General features: G+C 41.0%; 1 protein-coding gene across 2 annotated transcripts in view; it reads right to left on the bottom strand.

Moving 5' to 3' along the window:
- Positions 1-3,065: 3,065 nt before the first annotated feature.
- Positions 3,066-11,890, bottom strand: part of adarb1a (adenosine deaminase RNA specific B1a) — a gene marked incomplete at both ends in the record, with an annotated part of 38,949 nt that continues 30,124 nt past the window's right edge. For both annotated transcript variants that reach the window (XM_080525033.1, XM_080525034.1), the window contains 7 exons: positions 3,066-3,242; positions 3,747-3,925; positions 6,138-6,319; positions 7,917-8,085; positions 8,232-8,383; positions 9,242-9,410; positions 10,711-10,825. In XM_080525033.1, the coding sequence (XP_080381159.1) occupies positions 3,066-3,242; positions 3,747-3,925; positions 6,138-6,319; positions 7,917-8,085; positions 8,232-8,383; positions 9,242-9,410; positions 10,711-10,825 (1,143 nt within the window). The remainder of the gene's footprint in view (positions 3,243-3,746; positions 3,926-6,137; positions 6,320-7,916; positions 8,086-8,231; positions 8,384-9,241; positions 9,411-10,710; positions 10,826-11,890) is intronic.

Below are 11,890 nucleotides of genomic sequence, written 5' to 3'. Positions count from 1 at the left end.
TCTGACGGTTCTCAAAAATTAACAGATTAGGAAACATGCCAAGTAGGAATAATATGTGTTGTGTTACATCGGGGTGGATATGATGAACCACACACAAGGGGTTGCAGAACATAACAGAAGTCAGATTCCAATCATTATACATGGAAAATACATTTGCAAGCTCGTTAGAAATATGTCGGGTTTATGTATAATGTTTTTCGGGCAAAATGCTAATTGTTAGAAACACATAAAGGTTCAAATTATCTACATCTTCATACTTTTGAATGGCTACAGAAATATACAATTCAGTTCATTCAAATAACGGTCCAGAGAGATGACATCAACCAGTATAAAAAATAGTAATCACAAATAAACAAAAAACGTTATCAAACAAATGCCATTAGGTAAAATTACAAGGATACAAAAAGTCAATTACAAGTCCATTACATTAACTGTATCATCTTTGGTGAGCTCCGTGGTAGTCATGGTTACATGGTTCTCTCAGGAGTCACTAGCCTGACAGGTACATCCTTGGTGACACACGTCATGTATTGGATAGAGAAGACAGGAAGCTGTCTCCAGATGCCTGCTGGGATTGGTGCCATTTGAAGGAGGAACTACATTGGCAACATGTGCCTGTAGTAGGCAGCTTTACTGTCTTGATGTGATGTTCACAGTTTAATAAATATATGATGTGCAATGTAATATTAATAATAATAATAATAATAATAATAGTGTATTTAAAAGTGCCTTTCCCAAACTCAAGGACACTGTACAGAAGAAAAAGAAGAAAAAAGAATAAGAAGAAAAAGGACGCTACAGAAGAAAAAGAAGAAGAGAAAAAAAGAGAGAGGCAGGACAATAAAATAAAAAAAGGTACATCAAGCGGCAGCCACACCACTACTGTTAAATACAGGACTCCAGTGACTACAATACATATTTACAATTCTCTGTTGGGGTTGACTATTATTGGCTCTAAACGTAAGGGCTTTCCCATTACAGAGTTATACTGTAAATATAACACATATAGAAACATAACAGGGTAAAAAAAAAGGAAAAACACTACAGCTGACAAGATGACAAGAGGTTTATGATAAAGAAGTAACAGGGAAATGTACATTGAAATCATTGAAAAGCAATATCGATGAAGAGCTGAAAAACTAGCACAAAATCTACTGCATCCGACTGACATCCACATGGAGCAATTGCATAGCAAATAGCCATGCTGCAAGAATGACTGTTCATAGAAATGTCCAAGGCCATAGGTGACACTGTCTGTCGCCTACACAGCCACGCCAGCGCACACAGTCTTTCTCTGCTCCTCTCTGGGCTGTTAAGCTGACAGAAATAGTCCCCGATGTTTTTTTATTTTATTATTATTTGTCATTTTTCGTTGTAAAGGGCAAGGAGTAAGAGCTTCTTAAAGAGTTATACTTCTAAAACATGTCATTATCAGTATAGAAAGTATTCTCAATCAAAATTCCTGGACAGAAAAAAACGCTAACTATATAACTCCCAAACTATTTAACATAACTCCCAATGCTTCACATTTCACAGCAAAAATAAATTACACACTGAGGTGAACACAACATAGATACTAATAATAATAATAATAATAATAATAATAGATTTTATTTAAAAGCGCCTTTCTCAAACTTAAGGACATTGGACAGAAAACAAAGAAAAAAAGAAGAGAAGCAGGACAAAAAACAAAAAACACAAGAAACAAACAGGCAGCTATGGGGGAGAGTGTTAGTCAGGACCCCAGGCAGCTATGGGGGAGAGTGTTAGTCAGGACCCATGCCATGCTGTACGAAGGTGAGTACGAGGGAGAAAATGGTGCTCCTGAGATGTCAGCTAGAATGTAGACTTACTTGGCATAATCATACGATAAGTGTAGGCAATGTATATATATATATATATAATGTTGATAATCAATTTGTTTCTGTTGATTTCTTTCATGTGTTGAATATTTAAGCAATCATGTCAGAGAGGCTGTGATTTAGCGTCAATATTGTCATGGGTAGAGGGGGAGTTAGGCACAACGCAAAACATCTACTGTACCAACTGACAATATTGACTATAAATCATGCCCTTGAGGCCATTATTGCTTTCATACAACAGCTACACAACAAATCCGAAAATTGTTCTAAGAAAACAACGGTTTAAGTATTTATTTTGCGATAGATTGTGGTGGTTTCTGCCCTGTGCCGAGACGTATAGTTCCCAAAACTACAAATGGTGTCAAGGGAACATGATACACATATCTACTGCAGTGTAGGAATATCATAATAGGTGATTTAACTGTGACGTTATCGTTATGAAATCACGGCTCGAACCTCGGCCAATCACAACGCTTGTTTTCATCAACCGGTAATAAAAAAGGTGTTTCAGCACTCCATAAAAGTCCATACAAAATGATCCCAGGTTCCCAGTTTACAACTGTCATATTTCACGTGTTAGCATAACATACGTGGAGTGGAATGAACATAACACAAATTAATAAAAGGTCAATAAATCAATTGTAAAGGCCAATGCACACAGCGTGCGATTTCTGTTGCGCGTCAACATTCCATTTTGAAGTTTGAATGGAAGTCTATGAGAACATCGCATCTCAACACACACGGCCCCGATTTTAATCGCACGGCGAAAATTCGATTCCATTCATTTTGAAGCTAACATTTGCAAAATTTGACAGTGTGACAAAACTCGCACGCCGTGTGCTTTGTCCCATTCAAAATGAATGGAATCGAATTTTCGCCGTGCGATTAAAATCGGGGCCGTGTGTGTTGAGATGCGATGTTCTCATAGACTTCCATTCAAACTTCAAAATGGAATGTTGACGCGCAACAGAAATCGCACGCTGTGTGCATTGGCCTTTACAAACAATAATAGAAAATCGACGACAATGTAAACAGTGAATCATTGAAACACCAATAAGTCACACATAGTCAAAATATAAAAATGGGGTCGACAGTGGTGTAAAGGAGAGAGAAGAAGGACAGGGTGCAAATACTACATAGAGCACATGAAGTGTGAATCGCTGGTAGTCTTGGCGCCTCTTCCCCCGTCATAGCACAGCCTGCTCAGGAGTTAAGGGCGAACTGGTCCTGTTCACTGGGCTTCTTGACCCAGGCGCCCAGCCCCGCTGCCTGGAAGGCCTTGGTGAGAGTCTGCTTGGCAGCATGGTACTCCAGAGCCCCCTGCTTGGCGTCGTGGTACAAGCTGGGTTTGGCCACTTTGATTCTCAGAGTTGATGAAAGCTGAAGGGTATAGAGGACAGGTTTCAATCGGACATCAATGAAATATAAGCAATAAGCAAAACAACATCAACTGAACAAAATGCAAAAGACGTGTCGATGTGATGGGTTTTATGTCGGCAACTTTAACTCGTTTGACAAAGAAAGCTTTCATCACAACCACAGGTTACTGTAGTAGACTATGAGACGATTGCATACATGTAGCCCAGTACACAAAGAGTCCAAAAGACGTCCTCAGGGAAGCCGGAATGTGGGTTCAGATGACGTCTTTCTCTAGGACAGATGACGTCTTTAGGATGTCTTATGGACTACAGAATTGTCTTATGTACGATTCTGTAGTCCATAAGACGTCCTAAAGACGTCACCTGGACGTCCTAGAAAGACATCATCTGGACATCCTAGAATGACGTCATCTGGACGTCCTAGAAAGACGTCATCTGAACCCACATTCCGGCTTCCCTGAGGACGTCTTTTGGACTCTTTGTTTTTTGGGATGTAGTCTGGTACCTTGCAGTGCAGGCGGACCCAGCGGCTGTAGAGGGAGTGTTTGCAGAGTCTGGAGGGCCGTCCCAGATCGTCCTTCCCTGTGGTGGCGTTGATGATCTCCAGAGCCGGGTCTCCCACCGCCCAGTTCACACTAAAGTTGGGAGCTTTGCCAGGCTGCCGGGCTTCAGCGTTGCTTATGCCTACAGAACAGAGGGAGACCAGGGAACGATCACTTTTAGCTCTGGGGCCTCATTTATAAAAATGTAATAACTCTGCATAACCAGTAGGTAATGTGCGTACGTCAAGTCAAGACCTGACGTCTCGCGAGCTACGATCGTTTCCACGCTCAAATTGACTCACGTTGACATTTTATAAATCACTACTTTGACGTGGTTTTCTACGTACGCCACGGGTAAGATCAAATTTGATCCAAAGTACTTTCTATAAATGAGGCCCCTGGACTGGATGTGTAGAACGAGGAGAGATGGGGTTGATCACTAAACTGACGTTGTACAATGGTTGTTTTTAATGGGGGTTTTTAAAAGTCGAAATGCAAACGCTGGATCTTGGTACCTGTAGCCAATGTTAGATTGAAATTGTTATTTCATGGTTGTTGTTGTTGTAAATCTTAGACAGATCCTTTTTTCTCCAAATGTTTTACTTGCAATCACTTTGGTACATGATAATATTACTCTTATCTATCCACAAGACCTGACTTACCTTAACTAGGTAGTAGTGGGGATTACTCACCGAATCCATTGCATTGCAATATCTTTGGCTTGACTAGCGAATGTGTATACCTCTTTATGGTTAGCATAATAAAATGAATCAACACCTTTTACATACATTTATATACAATGTTTGGAGTTTTACATTTATGCACCATACTATTTTCCATAATGTTGGATTTATGACACAACCCCAAAAACCCCAATGTTAATGTAAAAAAAATAAAAAAGCCCACCAGGTAGTGACAGCCAGGGGTCTACACAGTCAACACAGGGTTAATGGTGATGTATTAGGCGAAGCGTAGAGATACATTAGAGCACTTTGTTCTCAACAGGCCCAATTACCTTCTGTTGGGCCTGGACCAGCTGTGGTTAATGAGCTGGTGGGAGAGACTGGCTGTGAGATGACCGAAGGCCAAGAACTCACTAAGAGCTGAGAGCTCATCTGTGTACACACACTATTAGACTAATATGCTAAAACTATCATAGCAAATTATCTGAACAAAACACCAGCGCAGGTGAGAACAGCTCTACATCATCTCAATACTTAGAACGGTCTGCCTTGTCCACCCGTAGACTTAACCACTAATATATTTTTATTTAGATGCTTAAAAAGAAGAAGAAAAAGACTGATAAGGCTATTCATGGTCTGCTTCCGTCTTACCGACAAATCTATATCCTTCAGAAAAGTGTGGGAAGATATCGTCTTCGCTCCCAGGACTTATTACTACTATCTGTCCCTGAAGTCCATACTGAATTGGGAAAAAGGGTGTTTAAGTATGCTGCTCCCTCTGCTTGGAATCAGTTGCAAAATTACCTGAATCTTCGGGAGCTGTTCGCACTGCTTGCATTTAAAATAATTCTAATTTTATAACTTGAAGGCAGGCATATCTGGCTGTAGATGTTTTGACTGATTCATATTGCGCCAGTTTGATCCCTGATGTTGATGACTTGAATATTGATTGATTTTGGATATTTTATGATTCTGTAATTATTCTGAATTTATTCTTAATTTTCATTGTAAATTGATATGTGTTTTTATGTCTGCAAACCTGTTAGTTGTGCTGCTGCCTGTCTTGGCCGGGACGCTCTTGTAAAATAGATTTTTTATCTTTTCCTGGTTAAATAATGGTTAAAGAAAAAAGAACAAAAAAGAACATCTCACATTGTCCCGGAGTAGAACTTCGAAAAAGTACTAAAGTTACTTAGATATTCTCTCTTTGGGATAACAGTCTGATACAGTATGTTTGGAAGACAATCCAGGGACAGTTTGGACATCCTTCTGCTTGTTTATAAAGCTCTCACTGGCACAGCACCAGAATATCTGAAAGACCTTTTGCTAGCATATCAGCCCAATAGAGCTCTCAGGTCCTCTGACGTTGGTTTTCTCTGTGTACCACATGTGCAAAAGAAGAGATTTGGTGAGGCTGCATTCTCATTTTATGCACCCAAATTGTGGAATGCACTGCCAGTTTACATTAGGGATGCAACCTCAGCAAATATGTTCAAGTCAAGACTAAAAACCCATCTTTTTAATATTGCCTTTAAAATGACTAAATAATTAAATTATGATTATATAATGATTGGAGCACTTTGAGCTGCAACGTTTGCAGGAAAAGTGCTATAGAAATAAAAGTTATTATTATTATTATAGACTCATTGAAGTTAAATGAAGGCCTCTCACCGCTAAGGAGTGGCCGATTGAGGTTGAACTGTTGCGGCAGGTCCTGGATGTCAGCGATCCTCTGGTACATGGCCCGGGACAGGTGGTCTCCGTGGTAGAGACTACCCAGGATGATACTGGAGAAGTAGATGGGCTCTGTGAAGTAGCTCATTAGAGACCCCTGGATCCCCACCACGTTCCACCTGGGAGAGGAGGAGAGGAGGAGTTCACACATGAGACGCCGCAATGGACCTCACGTCCACTAAACTCCCACATTCTGAAAGGAAGATGATCGATTTCAGATCTCCAGCACAAAAGCCATAGCCCGACTAAAGATCTTCACATGAGAATAATATGTTCCATTTGCCGCTCAATGTTAACTCATTTAGGGTTGGGGTTCTCAGCAACATCATTTATGCTTTTTTTTGTGTGAATAAAGTCATCCAAAACGTCACCATTTTAGAGTGTCAAGAGTGACTTTATTCACAAACAAAAGCATAAATGATGATGCTTAATTTTGTAGCCAATCAACGTATTTTTTCGCTAGGTAAACACCACATAAAACACTTAGCACTCTAGATGGTGAGCATTCCGGAATTCTTTAGCAGTTAGTGAGTTAAGAACAACATTGCATTGCAACTCAATCTAATTGCACACTGGCGGCTCAATAAACGCATTTTCTAGTAGGCAGCTACAAAGGCCGTTGTTGGAGCTAATCACACCAGGGGAAAGCCTGGAACAGATCTTGAACAAACAATCTGACAGAACTGCTGGAATCTGAAATCAACAATATTGTTCATGATTACACTCTCCTGCTAATGCAGAGCGGTTTCGGGTCCTAGGTAGTCCCAGCAGGAGTACGGTTTCTATGGCGATGAATCAAAGGGCCAATCAAGGCGCACGGCCTAATCACACCTCAAGGACCGATCACAGAGAGACGTACAAGTGATTGGGACTTGAGAGCGACTAGGGTAGCCTCAGGAATTCACACAATCGCAATCATTTGAGAAACATATGGCTATTAAAAAAAAAAACAGCACCTTAATGTTGAACAAAAGAAAGCAGGATGCCTGTGAGGTGGAGGGAGGAAACGGGGAAACAGAGGAGTGTACAAGCTCTGCACGCTGATTTACTGTACATAAGTCATCTGGCTGTCTGTACGTTATATGTTATTCTGTTCATGCTTTGTTAAACTGCTAGTGAATACTCAAGATACTCATGATACTAACAAATGAGATTTAAAATATCTTAAAAAGAACAAATCACACCACCACCACCACCGATTACGGGTTGGAAAAGTAAAGATAGTAGTAAGTGGTGGCGGAGGAGATACAGACCTAGAGATACAGTCTCTTCACTTCTACACTGGCTCCCCGCTGGTGGAATGAGCTTCCCACGGCTGTCAAAACTGCAGAGTCACTACCCATCTTCCGTCGGAGACTGAAGACCTCCATCTCTTCAGGTTACACCTTAACTGCTCCTCCTGAGACATCTACTACCCCCCAGCACTGCGTCTCCTGAGACACCCGCTTTTCCCCTTTACTGTGTCCCCTATGACTTCTACTGCCCCCCTTGTACTGTTCTCCAGTGTCTATATTAGAAGGGGGAAAAAAATGAGTTTTTTGTTTTTTTATCACTGAGACTGCCAATGGCCCCGGGCCTGAGCTAGATTACTCTTCCTGCTACGACTGGTGGATTGATGATTCACTTGCTTAGTCAAATGTATTAATTCTAAGTCGCTTTGGAATAAGGCGTCTGCCAAATGCCAACGATGTAAATGTAAATGGAGGAGGTACAGACCTGGCGATCTTGTCACTGCAGGACATGGTGAGGAGCCTCTCCCCCTGCAGAACCCCGTCCCAGGTCTGGATGGTGTTACTGGACCTGACAGGGATGGTCCCCTCGCCAGACTCAATCTTGGTCCGCAGCTGTCCACGGGCCTTCCTGTTGGGGTGTCTGTCTCCCTGGTCTGGGGGAGAGGAGGAGAGAAGGACACTGTCACCCCAGTAAACAAAGAGTTCAAAAGACGTCCTCAGGGAAGCCTGAAATGTGGGTTCAGATGACGTCTTTAGGACGTCTTTGGTGAATAAATTCGGCACGGCAGACCATCCTCACCCTCCATTGCCGCCTCGTGGGGTGAGAAGATACGGGCGTCTCCACAGGGCGAAGTGCTGATGTAGAGGTGAAACTGGACGTTCTCCTTCAGCCGGAAGCCTAGTTTGTCACACCTTATAAAGATGGATCTCTGATAATCGTCTCTGTTCGTACTATGGACAGGTAAAGAGGAAGGCTTGGTGAGTTGGGTGCACAGCAAAAGATGCCACCGGTTCAATGACTGAGCTCGACAGTATGTTGTCCCTGCTTGTGTGTGAACTGTGATTGAAATGTGATTCAATTTGGTTTCTTTCTAAAAATAAGCTCTGTAATTGAAATGGGGGAAACCTACGGCACCACAGCCGTGGAATCAAACCAATGAGTACAACTCCACAGTGCCTCTTGCCTGTCACGCAGTATATAAATCGATCAATCTTACTGTCATTCAGAAATGAACCCCTCTTAATAAGTTACACCCTATTATAGTCTGAAAAATGCACAGATGAGAATGTTTATGTTCAGAATGGTCAAAATGTGACAGCAGCTGGTGAAACCCGGGAACAAATGTTCCGATTTTTATTCAGAAAAATATATTCACAATACAATTTTTCAACAGCGTTGACATTTATTTCGATTTTTCTGAATAAAATTGGTTGGTTGCCAACTCGGCCCCGGTTTCACCAGCTGCTGTCACAAATGTTTGTAATGATTTATTCCGTACTCAACACCCAGTAAACAAAGAGTCCAAAAGGGAAGCCAGAATGTGGGTTCAGATGACGTCTTTCTAGGACGTCCAGATGACGTATTTAGGACATCTTATGGACTACAGAAGACGATTCTGTAGTCCATAAGACGTCCTAAAGAAGACGTCATCTGAATCCACATTCTGGCTTCCCTGAGGACATCTTTTGGACTCTTTGTTAACTGGGCAACCTGTATCTCTGTCTTTAATAATACTGGCATTTATCATTTCCTGTACCATGAAATACAGTGTTGGTTGGCCGTTCCCTGCTCTCTGCTGTGAGTCTGACCTGAGGAAGTGTTCCAGTTGTGTGTACAGGTATCTGAGGAGGGATCTGCGGGCGATGATCTCAGCGTGACAGTCATTCAGAGCCAGGCCGCGGTCACTCATGTACTCGCCATTTATACACTTGGTCCCAGTGGACACACAGATCACCTGAGCCTCCTTGACATCAACGCCTAGAGGCACAGATTGGGCAGGGAAACATCTTAAAAAGGGGCAAAGGTCATGAATATGTGACAGCAGCTGGTGAAGCCGGGAACCAACGGGCCGTTCTGACTTTTATTCCGATTTTTTTAAATATAAATGTCAACGTTGTTGAAAATCAATGACACACTCTAGCGAGAGTCAAGCCAAAATATTGCAATGCAATGGATTCGGTGAGAAATCCCCACTACTACCTAGTTAGTGTAAAGTAGTGCGGATTACTCACAGAATCCATTGCATTGCAATATTTTGGCTTGACTAACGAGTGTGTCATTGATTTACAACTATGTTGACATTAATTACAAATAACTTCACCTGCTGCTGTCACATATATAATGGTTCATACAATGATGAAGTGTGGATAAGATCAACAACAAAAGCGAGGTCAAACCCATGGAAAAAATCATATTTTTTTGCATTTTTCTTTTTACATTGGAGCCTGAATTTATTATTATTATATACATATATATTTTAAACACAATCTATTCCACACACTTAAAGGTAAAGCATGTACTTTTGTGTGTTGCTGCCCCCGCTGGCCACAATGAACATTTGAAAACATGCACATGCTACGTTTTCTAATACGCCAAACATGTGCATATCCTTGTAAACAAACAAAACGTGAAATAGGGGCGTAAAGGCCAGTGTCCTACCCGACACCACCATCTTAGACCACCACAGTTTGGACCAATTCAGCACTCTTCAATGAACGTTCATTTCATCGTTCATCTCATTCCTTGATCTCTACTGGTTGATCATGACCATGTAGCACTATTTTAAGGCTACAATCTACATACTGGACCTTTAAAGTGAAACAAAAATGATTTTTAATAAAAGATAATACAATGATGAATAACCAACATGTCCTATTTTAATAAGTATGTGAACCCTTGGCAAAAGTGGATAGTGCTTACTAAATCAGGCCATTCTTCCAGTGAGCAGTCAGAGAATAACGAAACATTGTAGTGTAGGTGTGCCACCGTGAAGCCAATTTTGACTTTGAAAGAGTCACAGACCTCATATTTAGATGGGGGGGAAACTATCCACAACATCAACCACATCCCAGTCACTCCTACATGTCTTTTTTCTTTTCAGTTAGATTTTCTAAATAAATGTCAGGCTCCAACGTAACAAAATGAGAAAACTATGTAGGAGTTCACACACTTTTTCTTGGCATAATTCATGATTAGAGTCAATGGAGCTCCCAGCCGAGCTCAAAGGAAAGAGCTCAGAGAGAGAGCAGGCTCTCTTGGTTTTAACCAAAGTCAGTACCTGTTGTCATAACAACGCCTGCTAGGACTTTCCGTCGTGCGTGAGGAGATGTAAAGTTATCCGTCAGCTCACTGAATTTCTCAACCACCAGACGGGAGACAGCATCTGCTAGAACCTGAGATAATCACCAAGTCAAAAATAAATGTGCATACCTTTTCAAAGACAGTCGTTTTTAGAATATCTATCATACAATAGGCTGTTTCAGAGTCAACTATAGGCTATACTGTATGCAAATGTATATCAATGATCAACGATATAATGCGAGAGAACAAAGTCTTTGTTATCATCTAGTTTGTGTCTCTAGACTAGAGCTTCATTAGCAATCCAAGTGGAAATAGCAGCTATTATTTGTACATTGAATAAACGTCAACCCTTTTAACTTCAATCCATTATGGCTAGTTAGACAGAGGGCATCATTCTGAAAAGGTGAATGCAAATTTAATGAATTTGCATTTAACATTTGACAAAAAGGAACAAAATGTTAAATTAGATTGATGTCATCTGCCATATCAGTATTGAGCATGCTTTGAAGATGAGGAGAGAAGGCAGGACACAGAGGAAGGGAGAATGGGAGACACATTCCTGGAAGTGGAAATGTTTTCTATGTTAAATGCATGAATTCTGGTCAATCATAAGTAGTTAAAACTATGCCTTTCAGAAATCTATGACGAACTGAAAACCTAAATAATAAAAATAAAAAAGATAAAATAATGTCACATATGTATACCTAATAATATAGGTACTAAATGACAGAGGCTCCAATCCAGGGTATCTCTTTCAGACACTGCTTTCTCTCAGTGAGGGTCAAAGGTCATGGGGAACAAATGTGACGGCAGGGGAGCGAGTCGGCGCGAGTCGGCAACCGACCAAATGTTCAGACTTTTATTCTTGAAAAGTGTAAATAAATTGGACTGAAAAATGTAATCTCATTTGTGGGTGGTGACTTAATTGATTTAAAATCACCTTTAAAGCATTTGATTAGGCATGGATTAAAAACACATTAAAAACACATTGCTAGACTGAAACGTTGTTGAAAATCAATGACACACTCGCTAGTCAAGCCAAAATATTGCAATGCAACGGATTTGGTGAGTTACATTTTTCAGAATAAAAGTCATTGGGTCGGTTGCCGACTTGTTCCCCCTTTCAGCAGCTGCCGTCACAAATGATACTACAGTAT

Source organism: Nansenia antarctica (genome assembly GCF_963989245.1).
Source record: "Nansenia antarctica genome assembly, chromosome: 3".
Classification (NCBI taxonomy): Eukaryota; Metazoa; Chordata; class Actinopteri; order Argentiniformes; family Microstomatidae; genus Nansenia; species Nansenia antarctica.
Note: the sequence above shows the minus strand (reverse complement) of the source record. Positions and strands in the feature narration are given on the sequence as shown.